Source organism: Mandrillus leucophaeus, unplaced genomic scaffold (assembly GCF_000951045.1).
Source record: "Mandrillus leucophaeus isolate KB7577 unplaced genomic scaffold, Mleu.le_1.0 Scaffold79, whole genome shotgun sequence".
In the NCBI taxonomy this organism is placed as follows: domain Eukaryota; kingdom Metazoa; phylum Chordata; class Mammalia; order Primates; family Cercopithecidae; genus Mandrillus; species Mandrillus leucophaeus.
The window spans coordinates 521,215-541,771 of NW_012108585.1; the positions used below are offsets into that span (position 1 = coordinate 521,215).

Below are 20,557 nucleotides of genomic sequence, written 5' to 3' on the forward strand. Positions count from 1 at the left end.
GGGAGAGGCGGGGTGCGGACACAGCTAGAAGGAAGGAGTACGCTCTAATGCTCGACAGCACAATAGGGCGACTGTAGTAACAACGATGTATTGTGTATTTCCCAACAACGGGAGAAAAGGCTTTGGAATATTCCCAAAACATAGAATGCCAAGTGCTCGAGGTGGGTGATGGGATCCTAAATGCCCTGACCTGATCCTTACTCATCCTATGCATGCAACAAAACACCGTGTGCACCCCATAAATATGCACAAGCATTACGTGTCAATAAAAATGCATTTACACATTTTAAGGAGACAGTCTCACTTGCAAAGGGCGCTCGCATGCCGGCTGCGTGCATGCCGGAGCCGTGTGGAGCTCCGCACCTAGTGCACGGCCCTGGGGCAGGTCTGCCGTGGAATCCCACCTCTGCCACTCATCACCTGGTGACTCTGGCAAACTAGCCACGCCTTCTGTGCCTCTGTTCTCTACGAACAAGGATTACATGAGGTCACATACAGGAAGCATTTAGAACAGCATCTGCCACAGTCTCTGCGCTCTGAAGGCTTCTGTTACCGTTCTTTGGGTTCTTCCGGTCATCCTGTGGAGTGGTTACTCTGATTATGCTCATGTCACCAAGAGAAAACAGCTCACTCTGTTAGCAAGTGGTAGAGTGGGGGCTCGAACCTAGGCAGTGAACTCCTGGGGTTCTAAGAGCAAGGAGAAGGGATGAGGAAGTTTAAGGTGCTGGGAGGGGATGGGACAGAGCCGCGACCCCGGGGCCCATGGAGACGGCGCTCTGCTTTCCTGCTCTCTCTCCTGCCAGCCTGTCAGCCTCCCACAGGTACTACTTCGAGGTGCTGCACAAGCAGAATGAGGAGGGCACCGACCACGTGGAAGTTGCGGTGAGTTTCCTGCTGCTCCTGCCTCTCCCAGCTCAGTTCCTGGCACTCATCTCCCCTTGTCCCTTGACCCCTGTTGGAAATCCAGCTACCTCCCACCTTCTGCATCTACCCTCTGTCTTCTCTTCCAGTGGCGACGGAATGACCCTGGAGCCAAGTTCACCATCATTGACTCCCTCTCCCTGTCCCTCTTCACAAGTGAGTAGGCTCTGGCCCTGCCCTGGAGATGGAGGCCAGGTGGGGCCAGCCTACCCTGGGGGATTTGGCAGGGGTGGAGGGGAGGAGGGAAGCTTGAGATGCTTGAGACACAGGTATGAAGGGGTCCAGAAAAGAGTGGGACCTTATGACCAGGAGTCCTTAACTCCCCAGGGTCAGTGACCCCTTTGAGAACCTGCTAGAAGCTCTCTGAGCCCTTGCCTCAGAAAAATGCCTTTGTCTACCCACCCACACACAACATTTTGAATACAGCTTCAAGGGAGTCCAGAGACTGTCAGGCTCACACCAGATTCAAAAACTCTGAGGCTGAGTGTGGTGGCTCACACCTGTAATCCCAGCACTTTGGGAGGCCAAGGTAGGAGGAGTTCGAGACCCGCCCAGACAACATAGCGAGATCTCATCTCTACAAAAAATTAAAAAATTAACTGGGTGTAGTGGCTCATGCCTGGAGTCACAGCTACTGGGAAGGATCAACTGAGCCCAGGAGTTTGAATCTGAAGCTGCAGTGAGCTGTGATTGGATCACTGCATTCCAGCCTGGACAGCAGAGCAAGACCCTGTCTCAAAAGCAAAACAAAACAAAACCCTGTTTTACAGATAAGGTAACCATGGTTCTTGCAGAGCCATAGCCCGGGCAGAGGAAACCGTTTCACCTGCCTTCAGTGTGTAGGAAGTGACCTCTTTCTTCAGTGGCATTTTCCATTTCATGTCATTTCCCCAGTGAAACTCCAGCCAGAGGCCCCACCGAAAAACATGCCATCCATAGGCCTCCGTGGCAGGTGTAGACAGATGCATGAACCCGGGAGACAGAGAGCAAAGAAGCAGCCAGCCCCCCACCCGCCTTCTCTGTGGCTTGCTTTAACCTGGACACTGAAACTAGATCACCTGGTTTCAAACTCAGCTTGGCCACCATCCATTGTATGATGTTGGGCAAATGACTTGGATTCTCTGTGCCAAAGTTCCTCATCTGTAAACTAGGAACAATAGTAGTAGTACGGAAGGCATGTGGTGCTTTGAGAGATTAGATGGGTTAATATTTGGGATATTCTTAGAGCAGGGCCTGGCTTATTATTAAGTGCTCTGTAAGTGTTCAATAAACTAGGCGTACATAGTGACAAATTTCTAGCAGTCCGCAGTAACACATTTTCAAAAAGAGGTGTCTTTTTCCACGTACACGACACAGTCATGTGGGTCAGCCATGGGACTGGCAGAGGGGGCCGAAGGGAGATGAATCGTGAAGCCACCGCTGTGGCGGGAGCCAGAGAGAGGCCGCTGGAGTCAGGAGCCCCGTCTGCATCTCTTCCCTCCCCTTCAAGGGCAGTGGGGCTGCTGTGCTCCAGGCCCCATAGCCTCCTGCTGTTCTTTCCTTCCTGCGCCCAGATGAGACGTTCCTACAGATGGATGAGGTGGGCCACATCCCACAGACAGCAGCCAGCCACGTGGGCTCCTCCAACGCTCTTCCCAGGGATGAGCAGCCGCCCGCGGACATGCTTCGGCCTGACCCCCGGGACACCCTCTACCGAGGTAAGGCCTCAGCCAGCGCTTGGCAGCCTGTCTGGGGACGCCGCACTGCCAGGTCCGCTGCTGATGGTGGAGAAGACTTAAGAGACCTGTCACAGTATCCCAAACACCATAGTACCTTTTATTTTCCTCATAAAATAGAACATGCATACGGAAGAGAGAGTATGTAAATACGTGTGAAAATATTTACGTGTAATTTTACAATTCTGCCTGTCATGACAGAGCGACGTTTGTGGAACCACCACCCACGAGAAGAAATAGAATTAGAACCCGGAAGGTCCCCCGCACATCCCTTCCCAATCTCACGTGTCCTTGCCTCTTACTGGATTCCAGCTCTTGTCCCTTCCCCATCTCACGCGTCCTTGCCTCTTACTGGATTCCAGCTCTTGTCCCTTCCCCATCTCACGTGTCCTTGCCTCTTACTGGATTCCAGCTCTTGTCCCTTCCCAATCTCACGTGTCCTTGCCTCTTACTGGATTCCAGCTCTTGTCATCCAAGGAGAGAAATAATGTTGACACCACAGTGTTAGAGTCTCATGCGTTTTTCCTCTTGGGAGTGTTTACATTTTAAAAGATGACAAAGATGGCCAGGCATGGTGGCTCATTCCTGTCATCCTGGCACTTTGGGAGGCTGAGGCAGGAGGATCGCTTGAGCCCAGGAGGTTGAGGCTGCAGTGAGCTGTGATTGAACCACTGCACTCCGGCCTGGGCGACAGAGTGAGATCCTGTCTCAAAAAAAAAAAAAGAAAAAGAAAAAGAAAAAAGAAAAGGCAAAGTTTCTTTACTCCTCACCCCTCTCAAAAAAAATGACAACTGGCGCGAAGGGGATGTTCAGCCCATGGGAGGAAATCTGGTTATTGGTGCTGCATGAGGGAGGAGCCTATCTGGCGTCTTAGAAGTTTCTAGACCTTACTGAGGCTATCCCTGCAGTGACTCTAAAGTCAAACTGTGCCTTGGACCTGGGGCTGTGTCCTGAGTCCTCTGCTGCCAGGGTGCTCCTCAACGGCCCTGCTCCAGGTCCGTGGGGCAGCCTCAGCCACAGACGTCGGCAGACCACAGCTGCCCCTTGCGGATACAGGGCCCTACTCGGGGCAGAGGCTTCAGCCCCCGTTTCCGGGCCCACCCTCACCCTCATTCCTCTTCCTCCACTGTCCTCAGTGCCTCTGATCCCCAAGTCGCGTCTCCGCCACGTCCTGCCTGACTGTCCCTACAAACCCAGCTACCTGGTGGATGGGCTCCCTCTGCAGCGCTACCAGGGCCTCCGGTTTGTAAGTCTTGCCTGGGTCGTGGCGAGTGGGGCCGGCAGAGGGATCGCTGCCTGTGACTGGGAGGGGAGGTGGTGAGGCTGCCTGTCCCGTCTTCCTGACATCCCATCCCACCAGATAGGACGGCCTCACAGGTCCCTGGGCTGGGAAGAACTTGCACTCCCGGATGCACTGCCCCGAATAGTCTGTCCATCAGAGCCTGCTCGTGGGTGCTCTGCCTCAGGCCCCCCACACACACACCACCTCTGCCCCAGTGATGATATCAGGCGGCCTGGCTGAGGCTTCTTACGCTTCCTGCTCCGAGGACCACACAACCCTACCCTGCCTGGTCAGTCCCGCCAGCCAGTCAGCCACAGGACTTCCTAAACCCAGAGACCAGGCACGGGGGGAAAAAGAACTATGGAGGGGAAGTTAGCTTTAAAGAACCCGGAACCCATGTGGAAGCCAGACGGGCAGGGTGGCCACTCTCCTGTCCATCCAGATTTAGAGATGATTGTAAGGAAGAGCTGGAGGGCAGAAGAAAGAGGTCAGGAGGCATCGCCAGGTCAGAGAATGGCTGGGGTGTAATTGAGAAGTTCTTTGGTGGTGGTGACCACAAGCTATGCTTAAGGGGGGCAAAGGAAGCAGTGAAGTAAATAAGAAGAGGGGTGGTTCTAGGACTGTGGGAGGTTACAGGTAAAGGCTCAGAGGTTTCAGGAGAGGATCAGGTGTCAGAGGGAGGAAGGAATGGTTTTGGCTGAAGCTGAGGGATGGGAGCTGGTTCAGGAGAGATGTGGACCAGGGGCTTGACTCGGGTTGCATTTGGTCCACAGAGCCCAGGAGAGCTGGCATAACGAGTGGCATGAAAGCCCCATCTGCATCGCCAAACGTTTCATTCAGCGCTCAGAGCAGCCCTTCTCTCCCTGGCAAGGGCGGGTCCCGCGCGGCCCTGTGTGATCCCAGGCGGGGCAGCCTTCCCAGGATCTCACTCCCTAACTCCTGCTGCTGATTTTTCCGCTTCCAGGTTCATCTGTCTTTTGTTTACCCCAATGACTATACCCGCCTGAGCCACATGGAGACCCACAATAGATGCTTCTACCAGGAAAACGCCTACTACCAAGACAGGTGAGACACACTGAGTGGGGAAGGAGGTGGCTTTGCAGGAGGCTCTGCAGGAGCCAGGGGAGCGCCTGGACCAGAGTGGCCGTGGTGGCATCCCAGCCCAACGAGTCTTGGCTCTTGTTCCTGTCTCTTATACACATCTAGATGTGTATAAGAGACAGCACACACACACACACACACACACCGCTCACCCAGCCTCCTTCCTACACACACACACACACACACACACCACTCACCCAGCCTCCTTCCTACACACACACACACACCGCTCACCCAGCCTCCTTCCTACACACACACACACACACACACACACACACACACACCACTCACCCAGCCTCCTTCCTACACACACACACACACACACACCGCTCACCCAGCCTCCTTCCTACACACACACACACCGCTCACCCAGCCTCCTTCCTACACACACACACACACACACTCACCCAGCCTCCTTCCTACACACACACACACACACACCACTCACCCAACCTCCTTCCCACACACACACACACACACCACTCACCCAGCCTCCTTCCTCCACTCTAGTCTGGGGCAAAACGTCAGACTCCTGCTGAGACTTCCAGCGGAGCCAGGGCTGAGCCCGCAGAGCACCTGGTGCCAGTGCACACCTCCCTTCCTCCTGCAGGTTCGGCTTTCAGGAGTACATCAAGATTGACCAGCCTGAGAAGCAGGGACCGGAGCAGCCAGGTACAGAGTGACAGCTGAGGCTTCCAGGTCAGACTGAGAGGGGCGACCATGGTCTGTTTCCAGGGGAAGTTTGGACCAGGCCAGCCCCGCCCCTGAGGAGCTCAAGATCCAAATTCCATGACCTCTCCCTTCATGCCCAAGGGAGCGGAGAGCATGACTCTTGCCTCTTCCGTATCCAGGCCCATGTGGAAAATGACACTGTTTTTAGCAGCATGCTGGGGTCAGCTGGAGGAGAGCGGGAGCCCGGGGGAGGTTCCTCGGACTGCTGGAGGGATCACTGTCCCTGGCGCACCATTTGGGAGGGTCTGGTATAGAGAAGCACTGTCTTCTGGGGCCTTTCTTGGGGGATTAGGACATGGTTGGAACCATCTGTTGGGTCCCTCAGGTGCTGTGCACCTGCCAAGCCTGTGCACCTGCCGAGCACGTGATGCTGTTTATCTCACTCAGTCTTCACGCACCCATGGGAGACGCAGTATTATTCCCTTTGTGCAGGTGAAGAAACTGGGGTTAGTTGAAGTTGAGTACCTTGCCCAGGGTCACACAGTAAGTGATAGATTAGAGCCTGGATTCAACCCCAGTCTGGAGCCCCATGGTGCATCACACGTATGATCATCCTCTGTCTTGTATGTCTTGTTTGGAAAGGGTTGGAAACTCCTGACCTGAGGAATGGTTGTTATTAACAGCAGGTCTTGAGGAAAGCCTAGAAGAGGCCCAGTATGGAGAAGTGGCTGAGGAGACCCCTGCCTCCAACGACCAGAATGCCGGGATGCTCGAGGGAAGACGGACGCCTGCCTCCACCCCGGAGCAAGATGTCACCGACTACCACCTCCGAAGCCTGCGGAAACTCCTGGCTCAGCCTCGGGACGGCCTGCCGGCCCCCCTCTCCAAACGGAACCCCACGGCATCCTTCCCAGGGAGGACCAGCGACATTCCAGCGCGGCAGCCACAGAAGAGGAAGCAGAAACCCAGCCTTGAGCCCAGCCGAGCTTCGCCTCATTCTGACACGTGGCCTCCTGGGCACCCTGCGAAGAACCCGCCTCCGATTCGGGGGCCCCGGCCCAAGCCCGCTGGTGACGGCCCCAGGAAGACTCTGGAGCAGTCTCAGTGGCTGAACCAGGTGGAGTCGTACATCGCGGAGCAGAGATGGGGTGACAGGATGCAGCCTCCGGCCCCCGGGAGGGGCTGGCACGGGGAGGAGGAAGTGGTGGCAGCCACAGGCCCGGAAGGACAAGTAGAGGGAGAGGAAGAGGGGGAAGAAGAGGAAGAGGAAGAGGATATGAGTGAGGTGTTCGAGTACGTACCTGTGTTTGACCCGGTAGTAAACTGGGACCAGACCTTCAGTGCCCGGAATCTTGACTTCCAAGCCCTGAGGACTGACTGGATCGATCTGAACTGTAACACATCTGGCAACCTGCTGCTTCCGGAGCAGGAAGCTCTTGAGGTCACGCGGGTCTTCTTGAAGAAGCTCAACCAGAGGAGCCGGGGGTAAGGTAAAGGGCTCTTCTGGGGCCAGCTGGCCTGCAAGGCAGGGGCCTAGGGACGGCTAGCGGGTTCCCCCTGCTGCAGAAATAGCTGGAACTTTACCCCCAACTCAGGTTCCTGGGAAGGACAAGTGCCCGGGGCCCTGTCCCTGGAGAGGATCTTGACCAGGGAGGTCTTTGTCCCACCCTTAGGCAAGGGTCTGAAGTCCTGGGTGCCTGGCCCAGGACATGTGTTGAGGACTGGAAGGACTTAGTCGATGAGATCCCCTCCTCCAAGGAAAGAGTTGGTAAATAGACAAACAGGCAAAACAGAGACTAAAAAAATGCAAGACCCCACGTGTGGGCTGGAAGGGCTAGGGCATGAGGCCTGACTGGAGTTCTTCGTTTTTCATTCCTGCATCCATTCATTCAACCAATCAACATGTTTTATGATAAAATTTATATACCGTTAAAATCACCGTTCTAGGGTGTAGCTTTCAGTGGTTTTAAAAGTGTGTTTACAGTGTTGTGCAGCCATCACCATTGCCAAATTCCAGAACATTTTCGTCACCTTTGAAAGAAACTAAACAGTGGCTCACGCCTGTAATCCCAGCACTTTGGGAGGCCAAGGCGGGCGGATCACTTGAGGTCAGGAGTTTGAGACCAGCTTGACCAACATAGTGAAACCCCGTCTCTACTAGAAATACAAAAATTAGCCGGGCACGGTGGTACACACCTGTATCCCCAGCTATGTGGGAGGCTGAGGCAGGAGAATCCCTTGAACCCGGGAGGTGGAGGTTGCAGTGAACTGAGATCGCACCATTGCACTCCAGCCTGGGTGACAGAGCAAGACCCTGTCTCAAAAAAAAAAAAAAAAACCGTATATGTTAGTGGTTACTTCCCATTCCTACTCTTACCCCCAGTAGTATCTGGCAATAACTACTTTCCTTTCTAGCTCTATGGATTTTCCTGTTCTGGACATTTTATACAAATAGAACCATATTATATGTGGCCTTTATATTTGGCTTTTTGTGCTTAGCAGAAAGTTTCCTTCATGTTGTAGAATGCATAGAATGCTGGATTCCTCTGTATTGCTGAGTGATACGCTATTGTGTGGATAGACTACGTTTCGTGTGTCCATCCATCAATTGAAGGACATTTGGTTTGTTTCTACTTTTTGACTATTACAAATAAAACACTGCAATGAACATTCATGCATAAGCTTTTATGTGAACATACTTTCGGTTATCTTGGGTATATATCTAGGAGCAGAAGTTCTGGGTCATATGGTAACTCTGTTTAGCATGTTGAGGAACTGCCACTCTGCTTTTCGAATCCACTGCATCATTTCACATTCCCATCAGCAATGTATGAAGATTCCAGTTTTCCTACGTCCTTATCAACACTTGTTTCTTTTCATTTCATTGGTTTTATTTATGTTTTATTTTTATTTTTATTTATTTATATATTTTTTTGAGATAGAGTCTCTCTCTGCCACCCAGGCTGGAGTGCAGTGGCGCGATCTCAGCTCACTGCAAGCTCCGCCTCCCGGGTTCACGCCATTCTCCTGCCTCAGCCTCCCAAGTAGCCGGGACTACAGGCGCCGCCACCTCGCCCGGCTAGTTGTTTGTATTTTTAGTAGAGACGGGGTTTCACCATGTTAGCCGGGATGGTCTCGATCTCCTGACCTCGTGATCCGCCCGCCTCGGCCTCCCAAAGTGCTGGGATTACAGGTGTGAGCCACCGCGCCCGGCGTCGTGTTTTGTTTTAGATAGCCATCCCGAGGAGTGTGAGATGGTATCACCTTGTGGTTTTGATTTTTATTTCTCTACTGACTAATGATTTAGAGCCACAACCAATTGACATTTATCTTGTGACTCCTTTTGTCTTACGGAATGTTGATGTGACCATTTTTATGGAGGTTTCTCAAGGAACCTCTTCAGTGTGACCCCTCTTACTCACCTCATGTGCTTAGAATCTGGGAGCTGTGAGAGACCTTCGAGATCATCACAGTTCAGTAGGTACGTTTTTAAAGACCGAGGCAGCGAACCCCAGAGAGACTGCGAATCTTGCCTGAGGCCCTACAGCCAACCAGTGGCAAAGCTGGGACAAAAACCAGGGTCTCCCGACAATTAGCCTTGCAGGCTTCTGACACAATATGCTACCCTCACAGTGTGGAAAGGAGTTACTCAACCTCCCCACGCTTTCTGCCGTAGGAGGTACCAGCTACAGCGTATTGTGAACGTGGAGAAGCGTCAGGACCAGCTACGTGGCGGCCGCTACCTCTTGGAGCTTGAACTGTTGGAACAAGGCCAGCGCGTGGTGCGGATCTCGGAGTATGTGTCTGCGCGAGGCTGGCAGGGCATCAGCCCAGCTGGTGGGGAGGAGGCCGAGGCCCGGAACCTGCAAGGCCTGGTCTGGGACCCACACAGCCGTCGGAGACAGGTCCTGAATACCCGGGCCCAAGAACCCAAGCTGTGCTGGCCCCAGGGTTTCTCCTGGAATCACCGAGCCGTCGTCCACTTCGTTGTGCCTGGTGAGCCTCGCGCCGAGCCTCGGCATTCTCAGGGAAGGGGTCCTAGCACTGTCGGGAGCGCCCACGTCTGCTTTCGCTGAGTTGATCCCATAAGCATCATTCTGAGAAAGAGCACCTTATGGTTGAGGAAACTGAGGCTCACAACAGGAAAGTCACTAGTTTAAGGTTATGTGGCTAGGAAATGTTGGTGCTGAAAACAAACCCTGCCTCATAGGCCAGCGCTCGCTCTTTCACACTGGCTTTCAGGGTTGGGGGCGATGACTGGGGTTGCTGGCACGGGGGATGATCGTTGGTCTGGGGAAGTAAGACAGGGAGGTACTTAATGAAGTGATTAGCAGGGTTTTATATGAGAAGGAGGAACACACAACAGGCAGGGGTGTAACAATGGAGATAGCACGATGGGGATAGGACAGGTAACGGTTTCACTAGTTGAACATGGCAGGGCTCCTGACGACGAGCCTCAGCCAAGGCCGCCTCGTGGGCCCCCGTGCCTGGGAGGAGGGTGCGTGGGGAGCAGGATGCAGAGGCCCCCTTAACCGGTGAGCACTCCCTCTGCCTCGTGTTTGTGCTGCGTTGCTAACGGTTTTGCAGAGTTGCACTGTCCCCTCAGCCGAGGTCCGACAGGCCCTCCTGACTCACGTGGGAACTGGGAGTGGAGGCCTCAGCCGCTCATCTTTGCCTTGTCTGTGTTTCTCTCTCCTGCCTGACCCCCTGGGGTAGTGAAGAACCAGGCACGCTGGGTACAGCAATTCATCACAGACATGGAAAACCTGTTCCAGGTCACCGGCGACCCACACTTCAACGTCATCGTCACTGACTATAGCAGTGAGGACATGGATGTTGAGACGGCACTGAAGAGGTCCAAGCTGCGGAGGTGAGGGGGACGCCAGCCAGGGGGTGGCTGGGCTGCGTCTGTCCTAAAGTCCTAGGGCTGCTGGGTCCAGGGGAGAGCCAGGAGTCCTGCCCAGCCTTCCTCATTCCTAGTCTCCAGCTTTTCCCAGACGGCTCACCTGCCCAGAATCCCTTCTCGGGAGCACACATCATCTCTATTCTGTGCCTGCCAACTTCCTCCAGGGGACCACCACAGCTAAGTCCTGACACTCAGCCCTCTCTCACTTTCCTGCAGCTACCAGTACGTGAAGCTGAGTGGAAACTTTGAACGCTCAGCTGGACTTCAGGCTGGCATAGACCTCGTGAAGGTAAAGGGCCCGGATGGGGCTTGCAAGATGGAATTAAAGGCTGGTTAAGAGGTAGAGAGACATTTGGGGTGTATGGGGTGGTGAGCCCCTCAGGGAGCACAGGAGTGAGGACACAGGAGGGCCTCTCTGCTGTGCTGCAGGCCAGTGCCGGGGTGGGACCTGCAGAGCACAGTGGAGCATTTGCCCAGTTGTCCAGGGTCCCTGGAGCCCGTAAAGAGTGGGAGGAGTCAGAATTCGCTCTGATGGTTAAGAACTATGCTCCGATGTTCAGCACTGTGGATCTCTGCCCAGCAGTTGGTTTTGTGGGAGTTTGTGAATCACTTCAATAGGGAAGACTCCGAGGCTTCTCCTAGAGCGTGGCCTGACCTCCTAGCTCTGGTCTGCGGGGTCTGCTGACCCTGCCCACATCTGTCCCCAGGACCCGCACAGCATCATCTTCCTCTGTGACCTCCACATCCACTTCCCAGCTGGAGTCATCGATGCCATTCGGAAGCACTGCGTGGAGGGAAAGATGGCCTTTGCCCCCATGGTGATGAGGCTGCATTGTGGGGCCACCCCCCAGTGGCCTGAGGGTGAGCCCTGCTCAGACTGGGGAGGGAGGAAAGACTTGTCTGATCTTGGCTCTTAACTCCAGAGCTGGGAGCAGTCCTATCTATGAGCGTCAGCATCCTCCTCCCCTGCCCCGCCCTGCCCTCCTGTGGCCTTCACTCCCCTGGAAAACTCACCAGACAGGGTCCCCTTGGGCTGAGCTGACAGCCACACAGCAGGTACAGCAGTGCACACCTCCTGCCTCGTCTTCTCCTTCCTTCATTCATCACACATGTACTAAGCACTGCTGTGTGCCAGATGCTGTGCCCTGTGAGGATCCAAAGATGGAAAGGTAGGCTCCCTGCCCGTGGAAAGGGAAATGGGCAGGTAAACGGACACACAGCTGTGTCTTCAGTGGCTGCCACTGTCCGATCCCTTTGTGGGGCTGTCGTCAGCCCGTGGGCACAGCCTGGAATCACTGCTGAGCCCTGAACCTTAGTTAGGGGGCTTTCCTCCAAAACAGGCGAAGTACTTGTTCAGCTAAGACGGTTTTCAGCCTCCCTCACCCCCAGCCTCTGACTTTCAGAAGACGCTCTAGGCCTGGAAGCCCCCCCCCTTCCTTCCTCCTCCTGCCTCTGGCTCATCTCACCCGAAGCTCCTGTCTGTCCACAGGCTACTGGGAGGTGAATGGGTTCGGGCTGCTTGGCATCTACAAGTCTGACCTGGACAGGATTGGGGGCATGAACACCAAGGAGTTCCGAGACCGCTGGGGCGGGGAAGACTGGGAGCTGCTGGACAGGTGACTGGGAGGAGGAGGGCATCCACGAGGCCTGGGAATTCCGTCCCTTCAGGCGCTCTAGGCAGGCAGCCAGGCTACAGCAGCCTGGCCGTGCCCCTCGGCTGCGGAGTCCCAGTGCGTGGTAAAGAGCAGTGAACTGGGAGGACACCCTCAAATCGCTGGCCTCGCTGGGACTCAGTTTCTCTATTAGAGGGGTGTGATTCGCCCTCTGTCTGTGTCACAGGGTTGGTGTGAAAATTAACATGCCCGGTACACTGTGTAGCAGGTATATCGAGTGTAGACGTAAACCGTCATGTTCTCAGCACCAGGCAGGGCACTGTGGGAGCGACTGCGTCCTCCCCGGCCCGAGGGTGGTGCACCTCCCTCAGCTGCCGAGCGGGGAGCCCAGAGTTGTGGGAATGGATAAGCAGACCTGACAAAAGTCAGGAAAGACTCTGGGGCCAGCAGAAGAGACAGTGGAGACCACTAAAGGGCAAGAGGATATCCAGGAGGTGCCGAGTCATGAGACACCAAGGGACCCGGGGGTTTGGAGCAGGAGGAAGGGGCCAATGAGATGAAAAGCCTCAGAGGCGAACAGAGTACAAGCTGCTGCCTTGGCAGGTGGACAAGGAGAGCAAGACTGGGCGGGGACACCAGGCCATGGGTGGTGAGGAGGCGGAGGCCATTCTGTGTGAGGTTCCTTTTTCAAGAAATGTGCTGCCAAGGGAAGGGGCAGAGAGAGGATGCCACCTTGAGATCTGAGCCTACGGGGAGGGAGCAAAGGAGAAGGGAGGGTACCCTTCAGAAGGCTCTAAGTGCTGGAACAGCGTCTACAGGAGGTGGACAGGGCAAGGTCAGGAGCACTGGGGGCAGAACCTTGACACGAAGGCGCTCACTTCTTCTCGAGAGGCAGGACAAAATGCATCCACCAGGTACCAGGTCCCTACACTTGGCAGGCCATCCACATCCGTTACCTTGTTTATTTCTCCCCAGCCCTCAGTGACGTGTAGGCGTCATGATCTCCGTTTTCCAGATGACAAGACTGAGTCTTGAAGAGAAGCTGATAACTTGCCCCAACTCTCACTCACTAAAGTGTTCGAGGCTTGAAAACTAGGTCTATTGTTTTTTCCCGTTGAGGGAAGAAAGAAAAGGAGGGTGACAAACTAAGAGAATTTGAGGTGAAAAGGGGGAAGTTAAAGGAACTTAGATAACTGGGATCTCATAAAAAGGGTCTTAGATCAAAGGAGCCCCCAAGGCAGCTGGAAACCTTGATTTGGGAAGCCAGGCCCAGCAGTCACCTCCACCTTGATCTTTGTGCTGGGCTTTTGCTGCGATGCATGGCTCCTGTACAGCCCTGAACCTCCTGCCTGTTTGGAGGCTCAGGAATCCAGGTCGGCCACTCTCGGCCCTGCCAGAAGCGCAGGCCTCCCTGTGGGAGGAACACCCTGCAGGCCGTGCATGCAGAAGAGGCATGGGGAGGGCCTGGGCGATGTCCCGGTGCAGCCCTGCCTCCCTCCGTCTGCGACGTGTCCCCTGGAGGCGCCAGTTGTGGGGCACTCAGTGTGCCAGGAGCTGTGCTGAGCCCTCAGCATCCGTCCTTCTCGTCTTCACCATCTCTGATGTGTATATAGTATGTCCACAGTAATGACAGAATTCTCTATCACACGTTATCCTCTCATTACACATATGTGATAATCATCCTCCTCCCGGAGATGAGCAGACAGGCTCTGAAAGAAGGCATGACTTACCCAGTCATGCAGCTGGATCCAAACCCAGGCCGCCTGGCTTCAAAGCCCACACCCTTCCACTGCACCTGCCCTCCCTGCCCCGTAGGGAGCGAGCAGAGGGTCTGTGGTAGAGGCGGGGGGGCCCCCGGTGCCTCCTGTGCTTCTGTTGGCTCATCCGGCTCCTCCTCCTCCAGGATCCTCCAAGCGGGCCTGGAAGTGGAGCGTCTCTCCCTCAGGAATTTCTTCCATCACTTCCATTCCAAGCGAGGCATGTGGAGCCGCCGCCAGATGAAGATGCTGTAGCCGGAGGGTGTCTGCTGGGCCCAGCACTCCCTGCTCCTGGATGGGCAGCGGCTCCCCAGGGCCCTGCTGCTGTTCGGGGATGGGGAGTGGGGCGACGGCTGGTCCCCAAGAGGCCTCGAAGCTGACAGCCCACTCCACCTGGAGCTGTCCCCTCACAGAGGCAGGTTCCAGGGCTCCTGTCTCTGCTTCCTGGGCCTTCAGGAGGGAGGAATTTGAGAGAGAGGCCAGGAGGGGCCACCTGCTCAGTTGAGCATGAGGACAGCTCCTGAGAAGGACCGGTCAGGAAGGAGAGATCTGGCTGAGCGACACCATCCTTATCCGTGAAGGTGCACGCCCGTATCCACCAAGCGCTCCTCACACCAAGCGCTGACCACCAGACACTCTTCTAGTGGACGTATTTTATTGGGGGGGCGGGGATTTTTAAAACAGAAAACCAAAACTGCTGTCCAGAGCGGGGGTGAGGCTGCCGCTGAGGGACTGTCCCCACATGCAGACCTCCCACCCACTCCTGTGTCCCTTGGGCATTGTCCCTGGCTGCGGGGCTGGTCCCACGTGGGGCAGTTCCCTGCTCCGCCCTGGGCTTCTGCCTTCCAGAGACGCACATCTCCCAGTAGCCACCAAACAGCCGGCCACTGATTAGGGCATTAACCTTCTCCGGATGGCTCACTTCAGACCAGAAGCACAGAACGGGCTGTTTCTGGCGCTTGGGCATTGGGAGGTGGGGAGCTGGTGGGCCATGGGCTTGCCATTCCCTGGCACTGGACATTCAGGCCTGCAGAACAGGCAGGGTGACGAAGGCAGGGGAGAGATGCCCTTTCCCCTCCCGGCGTGCCTGTGGGTGAGGCCTCCAGAGAGGACATGGAGAAGAGGTAAAGAGGATGGGGACATAATCTGTCAATTTCCTTAGCCCAGAAGCGGGTGGGGGCTGGACAGAAAGGGATGAAAAGGAAGGGGAGCCATGAGCCTCCCAGTCCAGCTCCGCTGCAGACCTGCCCTTCTGCAGGGAGAGCCCTGTGCCCCCGGCCTTGCGTGGAAGAAGAGGAAAGGGTGTATGGGGGTGACACCCTGGAGCAGGGACCAGGGCGCAGGATGAGACGGGCGCAGGATGAGAAGGGCGCAGGATGAGAGGTTTGGGGAGGTGAGGACACTGCCCTGAGAGATCCCCTGGAAGCAGGGAGAGGAGTGGGGGCAGGAGGAACTGGAGGGTGGGGCGGTTTCAGGGAAAATAGCCCTTGGCCTTTTTAGCCGATGCCACCCTTTCTGTCACCTGGTGACCTTGTACTTCTCTTGCACTAATAACCCCCGGTGCTTTTGTGGCTGGGGGTTTTCCTGTTGCTGCTGCTGCCTCCGCCACTGCTGTGAATTTGTCCATGGTGCATCGGACGCTGGATCTTGAACTCCAGAGTCTGTTTAGGGAGGTGAGCACAGGGCTTGGGGAGGGGTGGCGGGGCCCAGACCACCAGGCCACGGAGCCCCCACTCCAGGCTGTGGCAGTTCAAACCACAGCACTGGAGCTGCAGGGTCTGCCCAGCGGGCTCTGCATTCCCCGAGAGCTCGAGTCTGGCAATGGGAGAATGGAGCCCGTGGAGAACCCTTTGGGGATCGGGGAGAATCCCTGCCTCCCTTTAAGGAATCATGAAGGACAAAGACTTTTGAGTTACAGGTTGTGGCTTAGGAAGGCCATACCTCCTCCCTGGGCTGTGGCATTTTCTGTGCCCTGCTGAGGCCGACTGGCCGCTGGAGAAGGATCACGGGGCATAGGCTAGGGCTGCAGTTGGCCAGTGGGGCTGCCAGTTTCTTTCTGGGACCACTCTTGTCCTCGGGCATTGCACTGGAAGGCTGGAACCAGCCCACACTGCCCGCCTGCTTCACTTCCAACGGCCAGGAGCCAGCCCAGCCTACTACCCTGCCCTCCACCCCTGCACCCTGGGCCAGTGCCTTGCATTTGATGTTTGTTACCTCCACACCATCTGCCTTAAGAGGAAGGGCCGGGCAAGGCCCCTACTTCCTAGAGAAATGTCTTGGGTAGGGGAGGGTGTGGGATGGTGGGAGGGGAAGCATTAAATACAGCAACTTCTTAGAAAAAAAATAAATGCTTGTCTTTTCCTGTTGCTCTTCACGGATGTAAAGGATTGGGCTGAGGGGCCCAGGTGAGTGTGCCAAGGACCCTCCTACACCACCCTCCACCCTTACCACAAGTGTGGTGCCTGCCGTGTGGGGATGGCCTTCTCTGCACTGTGGTTTACTCAGGAAGAAGACAACATTGCTCCTGTCTGAGCAGCCCACCGTGTAACAGACTAGGCGTTTTCGGTTCGGCAGATTGATGGAGGCTGGTGGTTTTAGCTGAGAAAAGCTATGGCTGCCCTGGGTGGAGAAGGCTAGATATAAAGCCAGAATGGTTCGGTGAGCAGTCGAGAGAAGCCAAGGAATGGCTGCTTCTAAACCGGCAGACCGTCTAAAAATCATTTCTGTTTGAGCTGGCAGTGCTCTGCTCATGCTTTGCAGGTGCAGATCTACCTTCCTTATTACATTTGGCCCAGGCAAAGGTTAAAGTGAGTTTGCAGTCCTTAAACACGTGCCTAAGGGAAGCTGCGACTGAAAGCGAGAATAGCTTACAGCAGGTTCATGGAGAAGATTGTGCATGTGTGCGTCCATCTGCAACGGACTCCTCTACGGCGGACGCGGCAGATGACAATAAGCCCATCTGGGCCAGGAACACTGTGGCTCCGAGCAGAACCCACAGAGGAGGGAGTAATTTAAAAGCCTTCCCACCCTCCAGCCCTGGGGTTTACGCTCTTCAGCCCTCTCCAAGGCACAGAGGGAGACCAGCCTGGATGCCTGAGCCTGCAGGACTAGACGAATACGTGGACTCGAGAGTAGATTTGAAGAAACCTTTATAGATACAGATTCCATTTTACCGAAAGGGAAAACTGAGGCCTAGAGCAGAAGGAAGCAGCAGGGTAGAGTCAGAACCAGAGTCCTTAAGCTGGGCAGACTTGGCCTTTGACAGACATGCCTTAGGTCCAGGAGTTGCTACCAGGGAGGTATGGCTGGCAGTACCTGCATCTGAGCTCAGGACTCCAGACTAAGATGGAAATCCCTCAGACCAGTAACAAAAAAATCACTTTTTAACTCAGGTGCTGTGGGTAGGGAGCAAGGGCAGCTATACCGTCCTTTCAGAAGCTCTCCTGGGCTGTGGAAAGTGCCCATGAGCCTGGCAGATCACGGAGGAAGGAGGTAGGAGTTCCAGGCCCAGTACCTGTTGGGGAAGCAGAGAAGAGGCAATGAGGAGGGCAGGCCAGATCGGTGCCCCTCAACCTTCAGCGTGCCCAGGGTGCACCTGGCCACCTTCCTCATGCACGTGCCTGCAGCCCGTCTGGAGCACAGCCTGAGATTCTGCCTTTCCAGCAAGCTTCTGAGTGGTTTGTGGATGCCGCTGGCCCAGGGACCACAGTCTGTAGCAAAGGCTGCTAGACAATGGCAGGGAGAAATTCCCCATCTCCCCCTTTCCTTTCGCCGGAGGGGCAGAGTTAACCACTAATGGCATCGCCTGCACCCTGTCCCAGACCGTGGGAGACCCTGAGCCAAGAACCGAGAGCCGCCCGTTAACACAGCAATGGGGCTTTGTGCAGGCCTTGCCGAGGCCAGGCTCTTGCAGATCCCCTCCTTGCTCTCAGAGCTACAGGCCTTCCCCCTTTGTTTGGCAAGGGGATCTGTTTCTTGCCCGAAAGCCCCAGAGGGGAGAGAAGGGCCGCTTGGGGAGCCCCTGAAGCTGGGGTTCCCCCATCCTCCCTCACCTGGGTCCCAGGCTGTATTCAGAGAGGATTTCTTGAGGCCCTGGCAGTCAGGAAGCCTGTCTTGTGTGCCCCGAAGGCTGTAATGAAAACATTGATGACCACGGTGAAGAAGACCAAGACGGTCGCCACGTTGTTGAGCTGGTCGAGTCGCCACTGCTTTTCTACCTCATTCAGGTTCAGCCGTGCTGCAGGGAAGTGGAGTAGGGGGAAGGTTCAGAGATGGGGCCACAGCACGGAGCTGCCCCCACAACACCCACCAGAGTTTGGAGAGAGGGGCCCTTCAGAAACCCATGCGGCAGAAATCCAGGAAGGTGGTCAAAATCGGGCCAAAATGCCTCTGCCCTCGCCAACCAGCACATGGGGCACCCTCGTGTGCTTCATCCCACCAGGATTTGGGAACTTAAGCTGGGTCCTCTAAGCGTGGGATAAGTGCTCAAGGAAGAAGCGGGCGAGCAAGTGGGTGAGTGAGCAGTTAGCAAGGTGCTGGCACAGTCACTCAGCAGGTGCTGTGGAGCGTCTGCTCCGTGGGATACCAGGAGATAGGACAGGGCGCCTGCCCTTGTGGGGTGGCGTGGGATACCAGGAGATAGGACAGGAAGTTGTTCTTTGGGCCTGTGTTAGCAGAGGGCGCACTGCAGGTCAGTGTGTGGTTGCAAAGCTGCATGCGCCAATGCAGGGTGGCCCAGGGAACACGGGGGGCCTTTCTGCCGGCCGCAGGTGCCAAGGCAGAAGGTCTGACTGCGGGCTGGGCTCCTCACCAATGACCACGAGCAGGACGCCGATGGCCACCTGCAGGAGCAGAGAGAGGCTGAGGAGGGTGACCAGGGTGATGTAGTAGTGAGAGGACGGTCCCTGCTCCAGCACTGCCTTCAGCCGCATGGCGTTGGACATGAACAGGGCCACGTCCAGCATGCTCTCTGCCACGCTCTTCTTGGTGGCGTAATGGTTCAGGTTGATGGGCTGGCTCCTCCTGGGGTCGGAGCTTCCAGGCTGTAGGGGAGAGAGCACAGACTTACCAAGGGGGGCTCTGGAAGGGAAGAAGTTGACAGGTGGGAGACAGGAGAGAGGTTTTAAAGCTCTTTCCAAACCAGGTGGGAAGCTCAGGGCAAGTGACACCCGTCTCAGTTTCAGGGCCTGATAAAATTAAGGGTTGGACTAGAAAACCTGTAAGAACCTCTGCACTCGGGAATGATGTCCTGTTGCAGTTGATATTTCCTGGAGAGTCGCCCCTTCCCTCACACCTTCGCACACCTGGCTGGAGAAAGCGGAGACGGTTCTCTGCTGCTGGTAAAATGCACCTTCCTCATCCTATTCGCTATTTTACCTGGGCCAGGCCTCAGCTTTGGGCTGTTTTCCTCTGAGAGGAAAGCACCTGAGAAGACAATAAAAGGAGCTTGGTGGCTTTGGGTGAGATAGAGAAAGGCGCCTCCTCTCCATAACGCCGTGGCCCCCAAGGCAGGGTGCACAGCTCGGCAGCTGGTCGTCGGCTGGATTTCCATCCCTCAGGAGCACTGGAGCTGCCGCCCTGCTCAGGCACACGCTGTCAGCATACACATGCATGCATGAGTGTGTACACACAGTAATGCATACTAGTTAAACACTCTTAATTCATTTTAATTATTACCTTTGGCTAGGATTTACTGAAGCATAATTTACATTCGATTTGATTTTGAAGTGTAAACTAAAGCTTCTCAAGAAGCCACTAACTCCAAAAGACAGAATCACAATGTAGGGCATATGCTGTGGGCCTCTGGGTTCGGCCAAGAAATTCAGACTGGGCGCCATGGCCAAGGGCAATCTGCAGTCACTCAAGAGTACTTGGAAAATTGATTTAGCAGTGCTGCTTGGAACAGATTGGGCCAGGAAGGGCTAGAAGCAGGGAGAGTCATTTAAAAGTTACAGTCTTGATTTAGGATCAGAGTGAAAAGGAACTGAAGTGGAGCGAGGTGAGAAAGGAAGGAATGGAGGACTTTGAAAGATGCTACAGCCTGGAGGTAGGGAAGATGACCCAGCAGATCACCACGACAGGACAGATACCTGCTAAGTGAGGACAGATGAATGGATAGATGGATGCATGCCTTATATGCACAGTGATGCATACTAGTTAAACTCTCTTAATTTGTTTTTAATTTTTTTGGCTAGGATTTATTGAAGCATAATTTACATTTGATTTTGTTTTGAAGTATAAAGCTTCATGGATTAAGGGATGGATGGAGAGATTGGTGGGTGGATGGATGGATGGATACGTGGATGAGTGGATGGGCAGGTCTCAGAGGGTCTGGAATGTTCCTTGTACTTCATGCAACCCCAGTAAGTCGCTTCACTTCTCTGAACCTCAGGGAGGTACACAGAGGACAGTTGATTTACACATAGGCTAACTGATTTAGCCTATCTCTCAGAACCTTTGGATTCTATGAGGATACCCTGCAATGAGGCCGGGTGCGATGGCTCATGCCCGTAATTCCAGCACTTTGAGAGGCCAAGGCAGGTGGATGACTTGAGGTCAGGAATTTGAGACTAGCCTGGTCAACATGGCAA

General features: G+C 55.1%; 2 protein-coding genes across 3 annotated transcripts in view; one reads left to right on the plus strand and one right to left on the minus strand.

The window, feature by feature from the left end:
- Positions 1-16,305, plus strand: part of B4GALNT3 (beta-1,4-N-acetyl-galactosaminyl transferase 3) — a 33,853-nt gene extending 17,548 nt beyond the window's left edge. The window contains exons 8-20 of the mRNA XM_011967181.1: positions 769-882; positions 1,011-1,077; positions 2,475-2,618; positions 3,773-3,882; positions 4,883-4,983; positions 5,630-5,691; positions 6,378-7,176; positions 9,368-9,687; positions 10,408-10,561; positions 10,814-10,886; positions 11,305-11,458; positions 12,087-12,213; positions 14,114-16,305. Of these exons, the coding sequence (XP_011822571.1) occupies positions 769-882; positions 1,011-1,077; positions 2,475-2,618; positions 3,773-3,882; positions 4,883-4,983; positions 5,630-5,691; positions 6,378-7,176; positions 9,368-9,687; positions 10,408-10,561; positions 10,814-10,886; positions 11,305-11,458; positions 12,087-12,213; positions 14,114-14,222 (2,334 nt within the window). The 3' untranslated portion in view covers positions 14,223-16,305. The remainder of the gene's footprint in view (positions 1-768; positions 883-1,010; positions 1,078-2,474; positions 2,619-3,772; positions 3,883-4,882; positions 4,984-5,629; positions 5,692-6,377; positions 7,177-9,367; positions 9,688-10,407; positions 10,562-10,813; positions 10,887-11,304; positions 11,459-12,086; positions 12,214-14,113) is intronic.
- A 796-nt stretch (positions 16,306-17,101) lies between these two features.
- Positions 17,102-20,557, minus strand: part of NINJ2 (ninjurin 2) — a 125,015-nt gene continuing 121,559 nt past the window's right edge. For both annotated transcript variants that reach the window (XM_011967133.1, XM_011967134.1), the window contains exons 2-4: positions 18,778-19,009; positions 18,020-18,204; positions 17,102-17,481 (exon numbers count right to left, since the gene is read on the minus strand). In XM_011967133.1, the coding sequence (XP_011822523.1) occupies positions 18,038-18,204; positions 18,778-19,009 (399 nt within the window). In that variant the 3' untranslated portion in view covers positions 17,102-17,481; positions 18,020-18,037. The remainder of the gene's footprint in view (positions 17,482-18,019; positions 18,205-18,777; positions 19,010-20,557) is intronic.